Below are 18,893 nucleotides of genomic sequence, written 5' to 3' on the forward strand. Positions count from 1 at the left end.
TAAGTACTCTCTGACACCTGTCTCAGGAACTGTCCAGAGTAGAAGCAAATCCCCATAGCAAACCTCTCCTACTGCAGTTCCCGAGACAGGCAGAGATGTCAGCAGAGAACACTGTTACAACTCCCCTTCAGCAGCTGATAATTATTGCAAGGATCAAGATTTTTTTAATAGAAGTAATTTACAAATCTGTGTAACTTTCTGGAGGCAGTCTATATATAAAATAATTTTTTTTTCTTGGATACCACTTTAAAGGGGAATTCCGGTACATAAGTCCTGAGTCCCTATCCACAGGATAGGGGATGAGTGTCGGATCGTGGGGGGCCCAAACACTGGGACTCCCGCGATCTCCTGCCAGACACCCCCACGATCAGGCGTGTACGTTGGGAGAGCTAGGGTGCCGGGTGGGAGGTCCCAGTGATGGGACCCCCCACAATCAGACACTTATCCCGTATCCACTGGATCCTGTGGATAGGGAATAAGCACTTACGTAACGCAGTTCCTCTTTAACTGTGCCAGTGGTTTAAGTTTGTTTGTTCCCCATTTACAATGTAAGCAAACATTGCAAAATTGTGCTCACTTCATTAAAGGGGTAGTCCAGTGGTGAAAACTTATCCCCTATCCTAAGGATATGGGATAAGTTTGAGATCACGGGGGTCCGACCGCTGGGGCCGACCGGCGATCTCTCTGTACGGGGGCCAGGCTCTCCGGCCAGATAGCTGGTGTCGACCACCGCATGAAGCGGCAGCAGACACGCCCCCTCAAAACATCACTATGTAGAAAAGAGAAAAAGAGACAGGGAGAGGATAGCGCCTTGCGTAATTCAGTGGGATAATCCTGATCCACAACCCCCATGCTAGTTGTACTCACCTGGGGTATGGCTCGATATGTGCATATCACCCCTCCGTGTGGGGTCAGATGGTCTCTGGCTGCAGCCTGCAGGATCCAGCCGGGTACTCGATAAGAGGTCGGCAGTAGACTTGAGAATAGTGCAAAAAAGTTGGTCTGCGGTGGCGCTGCCTTGTAGAGATCGGAATGAAGGTTTAGTCTTATAGTTAAAATCTCATTTATTGTTACATAAACTGAGATATGGACATGCAAAATGCGTTTCGAGGGTAAGTTCCCCCTTTCTTAATTGCAGGAATTACAATATAAGGTGCACACAGTGAGGCGCCATTTATACAGGAAAAAAGGGCGCTAAAACCAAACTCGGTACTGCCCACAAAGGGGCGTTGCAAATAATATCACATAAACTGTTAGAATTACATATGAACAAATCCCTAAGCTTATTTGACAAAGACATGTATAAAACCCATGTAGTTAAACTTCTATACAGAATGATGTATATATTGTGTAGGTTTGTATAGTCTTTTGAGCGTACATATATTACAGTGTAGAGGTCCAAAAAACAGGGTTGGACTCTGGATTAACCAAGACGAGGCTTGGAGTCGGATGTGTACGTCATACTTGGTGCTGATACGCTAGTTCATTCACAAATTATAGTGACCAATCAGCGGAGAGCTGCTCATAACGTCACTACTGCTAGCAGCCAATGGAGCATGCGAGGCGACCAATCAGAATCACTTGTATTATGTCAATGGAGAAGTGAAATGCCGGCATCTGTATAGCTTTTCAATGGGAGAATACATAGTTGTATATAGTGATGATTCCCGCTAGGTGTTTTGTAAGTCTGGTGACCAATCCCTGTGCCGCTCCTACTATAGCAACCAATCGGAATTGATTCCGATTGAACCTTGCAGAGAGACCATTGAAGGAAAATAATTTCTTCAGGGACTAGTGGGTTAAGGGCATTCTTTCTTGGGTGAATTAGATCGTGTGCTGGATATAGTCATTCAAGCCCAGTGGATTTAAAGTTTTCAATTTAAAGATTCAATAATTCTCCCTCCTACACAGCTGTGTGTAGGAACGATGGCTGGTGGCCGGAATATGTTCTATAGGCACCATGGGAAAATCAGAAAATTTGCATTCATGTCGTAGTGCAGCATGGCGGGAGACGCTATGTTGTTACATAGTTAGTACGGTTGAAAAAAGACATACGTCCATCAAGTTCAACCAGGGAATTGAAGGGTAGGGGTGTGGCGCGATATTGGGAAATGGGATGGGATTTTATATTTCTTCATAAGCATTAATGTTATTTTGTTCCAGGAATGTATCTAATCCTGTTTTAAAGCTGTTAATTTTTCCTGCTGTGACCAGTTCCTGAGGTAGACTGTTCCATAAGTTCACAGTTCTCATGGTAAAGGAGTGTCGCCCCTTGAGACTAAACTTTTTCTTCTCCAAATGGAGGGAGTGCCCCCTCGTCCTTTTGGGGGGGTTTAACCTGGAACAGTTTTTCTCCATATTTTTTTGTATGGGCCATTAATATACTTATATACATTTATCATATCCCCCTTTAAACGTCTCTTCTCAAGACTAAACAATTGTAACTCCTTTAATCGCTCCTCATAGCTAAGATGTTCCATGCCCCATATTAGTTTAGTCGCGCGTCTCTGCACCCTTTCCAGCTCCACAGTGTCCCTTTTATGGACTGGTGCCCAAAACTGAACAGCATATTCCAGGTGAGGCCGTACCAATGCTTTATAAAGGGGGAGTATTATGTCCCTGTGCCTCGAGTCCATGCCTCTTTTTATACATGACAATATCCTGCCGGCCTTGGAAGCAGCAGCCTGACATTGCATGCTATTCTGTAGTCTGTGATCTACAAGTACACCCAGATCCTTCTCTACCAGTGACTGACAGTTTAATCCCCCCTAAGACATACGATGCATGCAGGTTATTAGTACCCAGATGCATAACTTTACATTTATCCACATTGAACCTCATTTGCCAAGTGGATGCTCAGACACTTAGTCTATCCAAGTCATCTTGTAACTTATGCACATCCTCTATAGACTGTACTGTGCTACAAAGCTTGTTGTCATCTGCAAAGATAGAAACAGAGCTGTTAATGCCATTCTCTATATCATTGATAAATAAATTAAAGAACAGTGGGCCCAGTACTGAACCTTGGGGTACACCACTAATAACCGGGGACCAATCAGAGTACAAATCATTGACCACCACTCTCTGGGTACGATCCATGAGCCAGTGTTCAATCCAGTTGCAAACTAAAGTTTCCAAACCCAAAGACCTTAACTTAGCTGTCAGACGTCTATGAGGGACAGTATCAAACGCTTTAGCAAAATCCAGAAACACTATATCCACAGCCATTCCTCTGTCAAGGCTTCTACTCACCCCTTCATAAAAGCAAATTAGATTGGTTTGTCAACTTTTATCCTTAGTAAACCCATGATGGCTATCACTTATAATACTATCATCCCCTATGTATTCCTGTATGTAATCCCTTATAAGTCCTTCAAACAATTTACCCACAATGCACGTTAAACTTACCGGTCTATAGTTTCCTGGGGAAGACCTAGAGCCCTTCTTGAAGATTGGCACCACATTCGCCTTGCGCCAGTCCCTTGGCACAATACCAGACACCAGTGAATCTCTAAATATCATGAACAGGGGTAGAGATATTACTGAACTTGCCTCTCTAAGAACTCTTGGGTGTAGTCCATCCGGTCCTGGAGATTTGCTTACATTTAAATTACTTAACTTACCTTGTACCATCTCTACATTAAGCCAGTTCAGTACATTACATGATGTGTTACCAGCACTGACCTGTCCAATGTCAGCTCCTTCTTCTTTAGTATATACAGAACTAAAGAACCCATTCAGTAGCTCCGCCTTCTCTTTATAGCCTGTGACAACCTCCCCATTATCATTATTAAGGGGTCCTACATGCTCTGTCCTTGTTTTTTTTTGCATTTATATATCTAAAAAAAATATTTAGGATTAGTTTTGCTTTCTTTGGCCACCTGTCTCATTTTGGATTTTTGCTGTTTTTATTACATTTTTACAGATTTTATTAAGCTCCTTGTACTGTTTAAATGTTATAGCTGACCCATCAGACTTTTTTTAATGTTATTTTTGTGTTGTTTATCGCTCTTTTAACATCATTTGTCAGCCATGTAGGATTTAGTTTTAAACGTTTATATTTGTTCCCCTTTGGTATATATTTAGCTGTATAGTTATTTAGAGTTGATTTAAAGATCTCCCATTTACACTCTGTATCAGTATTTGACAACACCTCCCCCCAGGCTATGTCCTGTAGTGCAGATCTCAGCCCAGGGAAATTTGCCTTTTTAAAGTTATATGTTTTTGCCTTCCCCGCCTGTCTTTGTTTTCTACATTTTAAATCAAAAGTAACTATATTGTGGTCGCTATTACCAAGGATTTCCCGCACAGTTGCATTCCCAACCAGCTCTGCGTTGTTGGAAATGATCAGATCCAACAAGGCATCACTTCTTGTTGGGTCCTCCACAAACTGGCCCATAAAATTATCCTGCAATAAATTTAGGAATTGTCGCCCCTTTGTAGTTTTAGCCAACCCCGGACCCCAATCTATATCTGGATAGTTAAAATCTCCCATTATTACCACTGTACCTGCCCGGGCAGACCTCTCTATTTGTTTATACAGCCGACCTTCTATCTCTTCAGTGATATTAGGGGGTCTGTAGATTACACAAAGTATTATTTTTTCAGTATTTCCCTCCTTTTGTAATTCTACCCACAGTGATTCCACATCCTCAGAATCATCACACACTATGGCATAGTTCACACTGACTTTCATACCACTTCTAACATACAGACAGACTCCACCACCTTTCCTGTTCATTCTATCTTTGCGAAACAATACAAACCCCTGCAGATTGACAGCCCAGTCATGCGAGGAGTCCAGCCATGTCTCAGTGACCCCAACTATATCAATATGTTCCTCCAGTATCAAGGCCTCAAGCTCCCCCATTTTATTTGCTAGGCTTCTGGCATTTGTGAACATACACTTTACATTTCCATCCTTTATGTTATTGGGGTTAATGGGATTCAAGGGTGTAAGTTTTATTTTCCTATGAAGCCTATTCCTATTAACTATTCTAATCCCTCCCTCCGCTCCACCCACAGGTACATTTATAATTCCCACCTCTATCTACACTATCTATCCCCTCTTTGCTGTAGGTTCCCTTCACCCAAGTCCCTAGTTTAAACACTCCTCCACCCTTCTAGCCATCTTCTCCCCAAGCACAGCTGCACCCTTCCCATTGAGGTGCAACCCGTCCCTACGGTAGAGCCGGTAACAGACAGCAAAGTCAGCCCAGTTCTCCATGAACCCAAACCCCTCCTTCCTACACCAGCTTCTGAGCCACTTGTTTACCTCCCTGATCTCCCGCTGCCTCTCTGGTGCGGCTCGTGGTACTGGCAGTATTTCAGAAAATACTACCTTGGAGGTCCTTGCCTTAAGCTTGCCAATATTTACCATGACTGTTGAGTCCTCTCCAGCCCCGCCCAGCAACCGGTCAACCCGATCCGCGATGTGCCGAACTCGTGCGCCAGGCAGACAACACACTGTTCGCCGATCCCGGTCTTTGTGACAGATCGCCCTGTCTGTCCCCCTAATAATTGAGTCCCCAACCACTAGTACCTCTCTGGCCTGTCCTGTACTCCTCCCTCCCTCCTTACTGGAGCAGACCCCGACCCCCCCCCCCCCCCCCCCGGCGGTCAGAGGCAGTATCCTGCTGCAGTTCTGCTAGCTCTGTAATGGCATCCCCCTCATCTGCCAAGCGGGCAAACTTGTTGGGGTGTGCTAGTTCAGGACTAGCCTCCCTCACACTTTTTCCCCTACCCAGCTTTCTAACTGTAACCCAGCTAACTGCCTGACTGTCCTGCAACTCCGTCCCACTGTCCTCCCCCACCTCTACTCCCGAGAGTGCCTGCTGTTAGTAGCCTTTTTTCACGTTAGATCGATGGTTGTTGAGTCTTGTACTGAGCATTTGTGTTGTTCTAACAAGTACAAGACTCAACAACCATCGATCTAACGTGAAAAAAGGCTACCAACAACATAGCGTCTCCCGCCATGCCGCACTACGACATGAATGCAAATTTTCTGATTTTTCCGTAGTGCCTATAGAACATATTCCGGCCACCAGCCATCGTCGCTACACGCAGCTATGTAGGAGGGAGAATTATTGGATCTTTAAATTGAAAACTTTAAATCCACTGGGCTTGAATGACTATATCGAGCACACGATCTACTTCACCCAAGAAAGAATGCCCTTAACCCACTAGTCCCTGAAGAAATTCTTTTCCTTCAATGGTCTCTCTGCAAGGTTCAATCGGAATCAATTCCGATTGGTCGCTATGGTAGGAGCGGCACAGGGATTGGTCACCAGACTTAGAAAACACCTAGCGGGAATCATAACTATATACAACTATGTATTCTCCCATTGAAAAGGTATACAGATGCCGGCTTTTCACTGATTGGCTAATCGCCTGAACCAATGGCGCATACCTAGGATTTGATTGGATGCGTACACATACGAGCTCCACATAGAAGAGAACCTAATAATTCGGCGTAAAACTGATTGGCTCAATAGCCCCCCTCTGGACATTTTTGAATTGCGCATCATCTAGGAGATCTCATACCGGCATCTCCACGACTGCTCGCGTTCTTCTCCATTGACATAATACAAGTGATTCTGATTGGTCGCCTCGCCCCGTACTTCATAGTGATTGGTCGCCGTACCTACCAAGCAAAGAGCGACTACTACGACGTACATTCCCCCAGCCAATAGCATGCTCCATTGGCTGCTAGCAGTAGTGACGTTATGAGCGGCTCTCCGCTGATTGGTCACTATAATTTGTGAATGAACTAGCGTATCGGCACCAAGTATGACGTACACATCCGACTCCAAGCCTTGTCTTTGTTAATCCAGAGTCCAACCCTGTTTTTTGGACCTCTATACGGTAATATATGTACGCTCAAAAGACTATACAAACCTACACAATATATACATCATTCTGTATAGAAGTTTTAACTACATGGTTTTTATACAGGTCTTTGTTTTTATACATGTCTTTGTAAAATTAGTTTAGGAATTTGTTCATATGTAATTCTAACAGTTAATGTGATTTTATTTGCAACGCCCCTTTGTGGGCAATACTGAGTTTGGCTTTAGCTCCCTTTTTTCCTCGCCTCGCTGTATGTACCTTATACTGTAATTCCTGCAATTGAGAAAGGGGGAACTTGCAATCGAAATGCGTTTTGCATGTCCATATCTCAGTTTATGTAACAATAAATTAGATTTTAACTAGAAGACTGAACCTTCATTCCGATCTCTACAAGGCAGCGCCACCGCAATATTTTTTGAACTATTCTTAATACATCGCTATGGCAGAGCCGGAGATTGCCAAAGGCAGCGCTCCGGCTCTGCCATAGGGTTGTATTGAGGAGGAATGTCGGCCGCTGCTTCGTGCAGTGGTCGACACACCACCCTTCGCACGGGCTGTCGGGGTCCCGTACAGGGGATCGTTGGGGGCCCCAGCGATCGGACACCCCGTAATCTGCAACTTATCCCCTATCCTTTGGATAGGGGATAAGTTGCTCACCACTTGTTCACCACTGGACTACTCCTTTAAGTATTAGTATTATGACCTTAAGGACCAGAGCATTTTTTTGCTAATCTGACCAATGTCACTTTAAGCATTAATAACTCTGGGATGCTCTAACTTATGAATTTGATTCGGAGATAGTTTTTTCGTGACATATTCTACTTTATGTTGGTGGTAAATTTTCGTTGATACTTGCATCATTTCTTCCAAATATTTCAGAAAACGTTGAAGCTCTCTGCTTGTATATATTGATATATTGATTCACATATACAATATGTCTACTTTGTTTGCATCATAAAGTTGACAAGTTTTTCCTTTTTGAAGACATTAGAGGGCTTTAAAGTATAGCAGCAATTTTCCAATTTTTCATGTAAATTTCAAAATTTTTATTTATTCAGGGACAAGTTCAGTTTTTAAGTGAATTTGATGGTCTTTATGTTAGAAATATCGCATTATGAAAACTGCACCCCTCAAAGTATTCAAAATGACATTCAGAAAGTTTTACACTTTAGTTGTTTCACAGGAATAGCAGCAAGTGGAGGCGAAAATTCATAATCTTAAGTTTTTTTACACTAACGTTCTTGTAGACCCATATTTTTTATTTTTATAAGGGGTAAAAGGAGAAAAATTCCCCCAAAATTTGTAACCCAATTCCTCTCGAGTAAGGAAATACCTCATATGTGGATGTGAAGTATTTTATGGGCGCACTAGAGGGCTTAGAAGAGAAGGAGCAACAATGGACTTTTGGAATGCGAATTTTGCTGAAATGGTCTTTGGTGGGCATGTCGCATTTAGGAAGCCCCTATGGAGCCATAACAGCAAAAAAAAAAAAACACCTGGAAAACTACACCCCTCAAGGAACGTAACAAGGTGTACAGCGAGCCTTAACACCCAACAGGTGTTTGACGAATTTTCCATAAAGTTGGACGGGAAAATGAAACTTGATATTTTTTTTTTTTTTTTTCACTAAAATGCTGGTTTACCTCAAATTTTTCATTTTTACAAGGGGTAATAGGTGAAAATGACCCCCAAAATTTGTAACCACATTTCTCTTGAGTAAGGAAATATATCATGTGGATGTAAAGTGATCTGTGGGTGCACTACAGAGCTCAGAAGAGAAGGAGCGACAATGGGATTTTGGAGAGTATTTGGTTGGAATAGAAGTCGGTGGCCATGTGCGTTTACAAAGCCCCCATGGTGCCAGAACAGTGGACTCCCCTACATGTGACCCCATATTGTAAACTACACCCCTCACGATATGTAACAAGGAGTGCAGTGAGCTTTTACAACCCACTGGCGCTTGACAAATCTTTGGAACAATGGGCTGTGCAAATGAAAAATTACATTTTTCACTTTCACAGACCACTGTTCCAAAAATCTGTCAGACACCTGTGGGGTGTAAAATGCTCACTGCACCCTTTATGTTCCGTGAGGGGTGTAGTTTCCAAAATGGGTCACATCTGGGTGTTTTTTTTTTGTGTGTTTGTCAGTACCGTGGTAACCCGCAGCCACCCCTGTTCAAATCACCAGTTTAGGCCTCAAATGCACATGCTGTGCTCTCACTCCTGAGCCCTGTTGTGCGCCTGCAGAGCACTTAACTTCCACATATGAGGTATTTCCGTACTTGGGAGAAATTGCGTTACAAATTGTGGGTGTCTCTTTTTCACTATCATGCTGGTGTTGCCCCATACCTCTTATGAAAATGAAAAGTATGGAGCAAACACCAGCATGTAAGTGTAAAAAAAAAAAAAAAAAAAAATTTACACTAACATGCTGATGTAGACACCAACTTTACCTTTTGATAAGGGGTAAAAGGAGAAAAAGCCCCCCAAAACTTGTTGCGCAATTTCTACAGAGTACGGAAATACCCCATATGTGGCCCTAAACTGTTGCCTTGAAATATGACAGGGCTCAGGAGTGAGAGAGAGCCATGCGCATTGGAGGCCTAAATTAAAGATTTGCATAGAGACCTCCGTCACCAAAAATTACCCTACAGCAGGGTTTCCCAAACAGGGTGCCTCCAGCTGTTGCAAATTCTGCATGCCTGGACAGTCAATTGCTGTGTGCCAATGCTGGGAGTTGTTGTTTTGCAACAGCTGGAGGCTCCATTTAGGGAACATTTAAAAACAGTACACTAACTTTTTTCTGTTTTATTGGGGAGGGGGTACACTGTAAGGGGGTGCGTGTATATATAGTGTTTTACTCTTTTATTTTATGTTAGTGTAGTGTTTTTATGGTACATTCACACGGGTGAGTGGTTTACAGCTAGTTTCCCGCTGGGAGTTTGAGCTGCAGCGGAAAGTTTGCAGCATCTCAAACTTGCAGTGGGAAACTCACTGTAAACCCCCCACCCGTGTGAATGTACCCTGTATGGTGCAAAAAACTGTTATAATAACAAAAATAATCAAGCTATTTTATTAATATTATTTATTAATATATAATTACTGATTCAACATGGCAACCCCTAACCAATTTTTTTTAAGAACTAATATCCAGCTATTGCAAAACTACAACTCCCAGCATACACTGACATACCATGCTGGGACTTGTAGTTTTGCAACAGCTGGAGACACACTAAGTTAGGGTCTGTTACCTCAGTGTTTCCGCACCAGTGTACCTCCAGCTATTACAAACCTACAACTCCCAGCATGCATGGTCTGTCAGTGCATGCTGGGAGTTGTAGTTTTCAACAGCTGGAGGCACAAGGGTTGGGAAACACTGAATTAGGTAACGGACCCTAACTCAGTTTTTCCCCACCAGGGTGTCTCCAGCTGTTGCAAAACTACAACCTGCTGCATGCACTGACAGCTGAAGGTAATGCTGGGAGTTGTAGTTATGCAACATCTGGAGGGGCACAGTTTGGAGACCACTGTGTAGTGGTCTCCAAACTGTGGCCCTGCAGATGTTTCAAAACTGCATATCTCAGCATGCCCGGACTGTCCAGGCATGCTGGAAGTTGTAGTTCTTCAACATCTGTCTCTCCAGATGTTGCAGAACTACAACTCCCAGCATTCCTGAGCATGCTGGGAGTTGTAGTTTTGCAGCCTCTAGAGGGTCACAGTTTGGAGACCACTATACAGTGGTCTCCAAACTGTAGCCCTCCAGATGCTGCAAAACTACAATTCTCAGCATGCCCAGACAGCGCATGCTGAGAGTTGTAGTTTTGATACTTCTAGGGGGCCACAGTTGAATATCCCTCACCTCGATCTTTAGACTGTGGCCCACCTGCGCTGTTCCCGCCGGTCACATGCGGCGCTCCCGCTGGTCACGCTCACCGCCACTGCCATCACCGCAGCCAGGTATCCCTGCAGCCATCACCACGGCAACCCCGCCCTGCCCGGACTTCCAGGGGCAGGCAGAGCGGGAGAACCGACCGACCAATGGCAGGGGATAGGAGGAGGCACCCCTGCCACCTTGCTCCAATCCTTCAGGATGATCTGCACTGTCTGACAGCGCCGATCATCCTTATTTTCCAGGGACCCGATTGGACTGAAAATGCTGTGATTCGCCGCTCAGAATTGACCGGCGAATCACAGCGATCGCCCACAAAGGGGGGGGGAGGGGGATAGGTACTCAGGACCCCCCTGGGCGATGTCCTGGGATGGCGACTGATAGATATCAGCAGTCATCCCGTTCCGATCATCAATTTCTTTCAAAAACTGCTCCACATCTGTCTCCAGGTTGGGTGTGGTTTTATGACTTAGCTCCATTCACTTCAATGCAGAACCGCACCCAACCCAGAGACAGATGGGGAGCTGTTTATGAAAGAAAGAAGAAAGTAACAGTTTTTTAATTCCTGGATAACCACTTTAAGTAAGAACGGTGTTGACTGTCACTCTGATGTTTTCTAATTTGCTAGATCAATGTGGGAGTGGCTGCTAGATAAAAAGTTAATGAATTGGTTTAGAAAATTTTCATAATTTAATGCTTCTGGCACTTACCCTTACAAGTCTTGACTGTCATTTTTTTTTTCCTTTCTTGCTTCCAGTTTCTACTAGCTCACTAGCACAGCAGTATGCACACCCAAATGCTGCATTACACCCACATCAACCTCATCCTCAGCCTTCAGCAACCCCCACTGGACAGCAACAGTCTCAACATGGAGGTAGTCATCCAGCACCAAGCCCAGTTCAGGTAAAATTACTATAAGATATATGCTTAAAATATTGTGGAACATGTATTGTCTCACCTTTTGGTTTTACTTGAACCCATATATAAGAGGGTTTCACTGTCTCTCTCTCTCTCTCTCTCTCTCTCTCTCTCTCTCTCTCTCTCTCTCTCTCTCTCTTTCGCTCTCTCTTTCTCTCTTTCTCTCTTTCTCTCTCTCTCTCTTTCTCTCTCTCTCTCTCTCTCTCTCTCTCTCTCTCTTCTCTCTTCTCTCTCTTTCTCTCTTTCTCTCTCTCTCTATATATATATATATATATATATATATATATATATATATATATATATATATATTATATAATATATCTTATCAATGTAAATTGTGCTAAAGCTTAAGGGAGATTTTCAAAAACAGAAAAAAAGTATATAGATAATGTTTGTATGTTTGCTGGAGACCACATTGATCAGTGAGAAGACTGAATGCTGCGGTGGCCAAACAAGTTTATCAGCAGGGAGGACTTCACATTCAAACAGTTCTCCTTCATCATTATATGGTGTACAGTTACTGCTTTACCCAAGACCCATTTGTTAGTCTACCTTTGATATGAAAACAAACCGTGTTCCCGTACATCCTACCAGCAGCAGATGGGGTTAATCTAATATAGATGGTGGTTCTCGAGGGGTAATCATCTGACCCCTTTGAAGAAAGTTGATTGGAGGTTTCTAGCCTGGAAGATGATTCCTTCTGACAGAGTGGGTAAGCTACAGGCTCTCTTAGCATTTGAACCTTATACCAAGTTTCTTCTGTGATTTCTACCTTCTTTCAACTGAAGATTCCAGTTAATTTCTTTGCCACTTCTTGTAATCCTACTCGTAATCCTTCCTACTCAAAAGAAACGACGTTTCATTCTCTTAACTCCTTAAGGACCAAGGACGTATGAGTACGTCCTTGGTCCCGCTCCCTTGATATAACGCGGGGTCCCACGGTGACCCCATATCATATGGCGGCGGGCCCGGCGTCATAGTGAAGCCGGGACCCGCCGCTAATAGCGCGCGGCACTGATCGCGGCTAAAAGTGAAACTAAAAAGTGCCGGTTAGCTCAGGGAGCTGTGCGGCATCCCGAACAGCTGTACTACAGGAGGAAGGTCTCTTACCTTCCTTCCTGCAGTCCGATCGTCGATTGAATGCTTCAAGCCTGAGATCCAGGCTTGAGCAATCAATCGCCGAAAACACTGATCATTGCATCCCTATGGAGATGCATCGAACACTGTTAAAGATCACTAAAAGCAATGTTTGGAAAAGAAAAGTGTAAAAAAAAAATCATTATCCCTTCCCCTAATAAAAGTTTGAATCACCCGGCATTTCCAATAATAAAAAAATAAATAAAAAAAGTGTAAATAAAAACAAAAATAAACATATGTGGTATCGCCGCGTGTGGAAATGTCCGAATTAAAAAAAATATGCCGCTAATTAAACTGCACGGTCAATGGCGTACGCGCAAAAAAATTCCAAAGTCCAAAATAGCGAATTTTTGGTCACTTTTTATATCATGAAAAGATGAATAAAAAGCGATCAAAAAGTCAGATCAATGCAAAAAACTTCAGATCACGGCGCAAAAAATGAACCCTCATAGCGCCCTGAACACGGAAAAATAAAGTTACAGGGGTCAGAAGATGACAATATTAAACGTATAAATTTTCCTGCATGTAGCTATGATTTTATTCTGAAGTAATACAAAATCAAACCTATACAAGTAGGGTATCAATTTAACCGTATGGACCTAGAGAATAAAGATCAGGTGTCATTTTTACTGAAAAATGTACTACGTAGAAACGGAAGCCCCCAAAATTTACAAAATGGCTGTATTTTTTCAATTTTGTCGCACAATTATTTTTTTTCCAGTTTCGCCGTCGATTTTTGGGTAAAATGACTGATATCATTACAAAGTAGAATTGGTGGCGCAAAAAATAAGCCATAATACAGATTTTTAGGTGCAAAATTTAAAGAGTTATGATTTTTTAAAGGTAAGGAGGAAAAAACGAAAGAGCAAAAACCGAAAAGTGCCCGGTCCTTAAGGGGTTAATATAGCCAGATGCCTCCGATTTTATGTGGATAGGCCCATCAAGTTCTGGAAAGATAAAAAAAAAAATCTTCCTATCCTGTTTGCCAAAAGTTGCTAAGTCTCCAAGCCTACTCTATCTAGGTGGATCAGGGTGGCAATTGGAGAATCTTTGGTTGCTCAAGATTAGGATCCACCTGTCTTTGCACTGGAAGTGGAGATTGCCGTGGTTAAATAGGCTGTGACAAAGAGATCTATACCCTGGGAACTCCAAGATGCAGTGTTTCAGATCTGGTCTTACCCTCTATCGTTTCAATGCCACCTTTTCTCAATACTCTGCCTTTGGGCGAACAGTTCTAAATTCAACCCTCCCATATAGGGTTTCTACTTGCTTAATCCCCATCAAAGCTGCTTTTAGGACATAAGGAATCGTTATTTCAAATAGTAATTTGTCTTTCCTTTATTCTAACAGCAGCACTCAAATTACGCTCCCTATTTGTCTACTTGTTACACACTGGACTGGGGTGTTCTTAGTTTTCATAGAGGACCTCATTGTGGTTTTTATTTTTTTATTTTCATTTTTTAGGACTAAGGGAAAACATATTAGGGGGTATTCATCAAGAGTTGTGTAGGTGCTAGTCTTTTACCCCATTAATTCATGTGGTGGAAACTGTGCCTGCACCAAATTTATTACATGGTGCAGGGCATGTGTTAAATCTGGTGCTGATCACATTTCTTCAGCACACTACTTTGTGTGTTACCCCTCTGTGACTTTTTGTACGGCTTTTTATCCCATGCAACAAAATGTGCGACTTTTTAATAATGCTATTGCAGTTAGTTTTGTGAACCAGGTCAGTGCTGGTGTAGATTGGCGCCTCAGTAAGGGCAGTTGTGACAAACTGAAAAGTTACACATCATAAATTCCTGACCACTGCGTGATATCAATTGAAATCACAACATGATATGTTCTTTTTGAAAAACCTAAAGCAAAAGTCTCAATGAAAAGTCTCTAAGCAGCATCTGAGACAAACTGTGAGACAAATGTACACCATAAAACCAGGGTGAAACCAATGATAAATTCCCCCCATTTTCTAGTAACAAACGATTTCTGATAAAAGTGATGTTTATATGCTCTTCTTGTTTCTTCATAGCACCATCAACACCAGGCAGCCCAAGCTTTGCACCTTGCTAATCAACAACAACAGTCTGCCATTTACCACACAGGGCTGGCACCAACACCACCTTCTATGACCCCAGGCTCTAATGCGCAGTCCCCACAAAACAGCTTCCCAACACAGCAGACTGTTTTTACAATTCACCCTTCACATGTCCAGCCTGCCTATACCAATCCACCTCACATGACTCATGTGCAACAGGTAAGTAAGCATGAATCTTCTAAATAAGGCTGCTTTCACACTATAAAATTCATCCGTCTTAATGATCTGTTTGATGTTCCGTTATGAAAACCCTGAAAATCGTCCATTAAACATCCGTTCGAAAATACCATACGTCCGTTAGAAAATCCCATTATAGTCTATGGGATTTTTACATTATCAGTTTTAATTTGTTATAGTCAGTTATTAATAACGGACGTTATTTTGTGACTGAAGAAATAGTGCATGCAGTATTTCTCCCGTTACTATCTTCCGTCACAAAATAACATTTGTTATTAATAACGGACTATAATGGATTAAAACGGATAATGTAAAAATCCCATAGACTATAATGGGATTTTCTAACAGAAGTATGGGATTTTCTAACGGACGTTTAATGGCCGATTTTCAGGGTTTTCATAACTAAAATTCATCCGTCTTAAAGATCCGTTTGATTTTCCGTTATGAAAACCCTGAAAATCGGCCATTAAACGTCCGTTAGAAAATCCCATACTTCTGTTAGAAAATCCCATTATAGTCTATGGGATTTTTACATTATCCGTTTTAATCCATTATAGTCCGTTATTAATAACAAATGTTATTTTGTGACGGAAGATAGTAACGGGAGAAATACTGCATGCACTATTTCTTCAGTCACAAAATAACGTCCGTTATTAATAACTGACTATAACAAATTAAAACTGATAATGTAAAAATCCCATAGACTATAATGGTATTTTCTAACGGACGTATGGGATTTTCGAACGGATGTTTAATGGCCGATTTTCAGGGTTTTCATAACGGAACATCAAACGGATCTTTAAGACGGATGAATTTTATAGTGTGAAAGCAGCCTAACCTGTAAGCAGTATTACTTGTCCATCAACTTTATATGGATACTGGTCATTTTAAAATACCTAAATAGTTGCTCATGTAAGTTACAGAGAGGGTTTAGCTTTTTAAACAGGTTATCTGTCAAGAACAAAAAAGGGAGGATTTTGATTGTACTGCTATTCTTCATTTATCTAATGACCAGCTTAGGATCTTGCATCAGACACAATGGAGGATGCAGTGTGATCTGTAATGTGATCAGTAGGCTGAATACAGAAACATCACTGCCATATCCTCTATATACACAGTGCTTAGTGAGTATTTTTTATATACCATTTACAAAGTATGTGCTAGTAAATGGTTTTCCCTCTGGATAGCCCAGCTCCCGATGTGGAATTACCTCTTAAAGGGGGTACTCCGGTGGAAAACTTTTTTTATTTTTTTGTAATCAACTGGTGCCAGAAAGTTAAACAGATTTGTAAATTACTTCTATTACAAAGTCTTAATCCTTCCAGTACTTATTACCTGCTGAATACCACAGAGGAAATTATTTTCTTTTTTGGGACACAGAGCTCTCTGCTGACATCTCTGTCCATTTTAGGAACAGCCCAGAGCAGCATATGTTTGCTATGAGGATTTTCTCCTACTCTGGACAGTTCCTAAAATGGACAGACATGTCAGCAGAGAGCACTGTGCTCGTGATTCAGCAGAGAGCTCTGGGTTCCAAAAAGAAAAGAATTTCCTCTGTAGTATTCAGCAGCTAATAAGTATCGGAAGAATTAAGATTTTTTAATAGAAGTAATTTACAAATCTGTTCAACTTTCTGGCACCAGTTGATTTAAAAAAAAAAGTGTTCCACCGGAGTACCCCTTTAAGGCTTATTCACGCTATGGAATCTTTGCATCTGTAGTGGGCACTGGTAGAACAAGCTGGTGCTAGGACTGTTAGGCAGTGCAACGTCTCCATAGACGGCAATGCATTTCCAAGTAGTCTTTGCCAAAAGAATGAACAGGCTCATTCTTTTGGCAGTGTGTGGGAACTGGAAATTCTGCAGTTTAAATGGGAGCTTATTGCTACAGGTGACTTTATTTATTTTATTTTTTTGTGCGGCTGTGAACACTTATAATCTTCCTTGCCTAAATAAACATGGACTTAATGTTAGTTTTATATGATCAGTAGTCCTTAGCTGACATGATCTGAACATATCTGACTCCAGTCTCTCATTGTTAAGGCTCACGTTCAGTCGGGAATGGTTCCTTCTCATCCAACTGCTCATCCTATGATGCTGATGACGGCACAGCCACCAGGGGGTCCTCAAGCAGCGCTTGCACAGAGTGCTTTACAGCCCATTCCTGTTTCTACAACTGCACACTTTCCCTATATGACACATCCTCCAGGTGAGCACTGGTTGAGAATGTAAACGGATTATTATATTATTTAACACTTTATTTTTATTTATCTTTTTAATGTCCTTAGTACTAAACTCTCGTTTGTTTTCAGTTCAAGCACATCACCAGCAACAGCTCTGAACCTGGAGTTTCTGTGAAAAAGGCTGGAACCCTTTTGTAGGCCAAAAAATTTCCCACCACTTTCTTCCCTCCAGTGGAAGTTATAACATCTAGAATCTCTCATTTTTATTTTAAAGAAAAAAAATCTGCTAACCTCCAATAGGAATGCCAACTGATCATCCTGCAGTGGGAAAGATTCGGACGACGTAGAGGCATGTAGGAGCTTGCAGGCTGTCAGTACACTGCCTTTGTCCTCCTAAAGCCCCACCTTTGCTTGCTGATAACTGGAAGTTATTTATTTTTAAAGGCTCTTCTAAGTTATGAACTCATCAGCCAGTGAAGGAAATAACACAAGTGATTCTTGCTGCTATCTTGACCTTAAAACAAAAATCAAGACTCTAAAACCCCTTTTTATGTCTAAACTTGAAACCGATTCAGTAAGATTCTTATCATCAAACTGATGGATTATTATTTATGAATCAGGTTTGATGTGGCCGCTGTCCTGCAACAGTGGAGTAACTTTTAAGTTAAGAAAAAAAACTTTTACTTTGTAGATAATATAAAATAAAAACTTAAAAAAAATAAATAAAAATTAAAAAAGTTTTAAAAACTGAAAAAGTACTTTGTGTTTAATAATTTGATACGAACAAGGTTTTTGGACCAGAGACAAGTATCGCTTACACAAAGAATGAGTGCGCTGACATATAGCTCTTATTTGAGTGGAGCGTGCCCATTCATAGAGAGCTCTTTACCTCTCCAGGCATGATGACACTAGGACTTCTGGATTTTAGCTCAACCCACACCATTAAATATTTCTTCTGTGAAAACCCATTTATTGTCTGAAAACCTGTTAAAAAATTTGTATTTGTATTTATTTCTATTTAAGAGCATTGGTGGTCAACTGACTGTAATTATCAGGCCTTACCTTGGTACTAATGCCTAATTTTATTTAAATGACAATTTAAATGGTGTCTGTGTCCTGAGTGAACATTTCCTCTGAGTGATACCCAATGTGTCAAGGATTAGCTTTTCTTACTCCAGAAAAAAATCTTTCTGTGCTGCTTATAGCAGTCAATTGTGGCTCAGCTTTTATATTTTAAACTGTTCTGGAATTATGAAAGCTGCCTAGTGATTGGTAGCAAACCCATTCATAGCGTCAAATATGGTTCTTGCAAGTTTAGTTTCACCTTACAAACCACAGTGTTAAAGGGATACTCCACCTATAGACATTTTATCCCCTATATAAAATCCCTCCAGAGGATAGGGGACAAGATGTCTGATGGCGGGGAGTCCAGCCGCTTGGACCCGCCACGATCTCCATGTCGGCACCCTGGCTGTGGTCGCTCGACACAACCACTTCCATGGCCATGAGTGGAGGAGGCGTGGCATGACATAAATACGGCTGCATTCTGAACATAATATTCAGAATGCCGAGATGCCGGCCCGGAGATCATGGGGTCCAAGGGGTCAGACCCCCTCCTGTGGAGAGGGCATAAGATGTCTAGGGG

The 18,893-nt window shown here is 41.9% G+C and overlaps 2 protein-coding genes across 9 annotated transcripts in view; one reads left to right on the forward strand and one right to left on the reverse strand.

Moving 5' to 3' along the window:
- Window positions 1-18,290, forward strand: part of ATXN2 (ataxin 2) — a 150,993-nt gene extending 132,703 nt beyond the window's left edge. For 4 of the 8 annotated variants that reach the window (XM_056536191.1, XM_056536144.1, XM_056536164.1 and 1 more), the window contains exons 22-25: window positions 11,498-11,643; window positions 14,825-15,049; window positions 17,109-17,274; window positions 17,378-18,289. In XM_056536191.1, the coding sequence (XP_056392166.1) occupies window positions 11,498-11,643; window positions 14,825-15,049; window positions 17,109-17,274; window positions 17,378-17,406 (566 nt within the window). In that variant the 3' untranslated portion in view covers window positions 17,407-18,289. Of the gene's footprint in view, window positions 1-11,497; window positions 11,644-14,824; window positions 15,050-17,108; window positions 17,275-17,377 lie in introns of all 8 variants that reach the window. The other 4 variants (XM_056536182.1, XM_056536168.1, XM_056536173.1 and 1 more) reach the window with 2 other exon arrangements.
- Window positions 637-3,911, reverse strand: LOC130285118 (uncharacterized). The gene is made up of 2 exons (XM_056536347.1): window positions 3,409-3,911; window positions 637-1,017 (listed from the first exon to the last, which is right to left on the reverse strand). The coding sequence occupies exons 1-2, from the start codon at window positions 3,829-3,831 to the stop codon at window positions 646-648; spliced, it is 795 nt and encodes a 264-aa protein (XP_056392322.1). The 5' UTR covers window positions 3,832-3,911; the 3' UTR covers window positions 637-645.
- Window positions 18,291-18,893: the final 603 nt, after the last annotated feature.

This window comes from Hyla sarda, chromosome 1 (assembly GCF_029499605.1).
Source record: "Hyla sarda isolate aHylSar1 chromosome 1, aHylSar1.hap1, whole genome shotgun sequence".
Lineage (NCBI taxonomy): Eukaryota > Metazoa > Chordata > Amphibia > Anura > Hylidae > Hyla > Hyla sarda.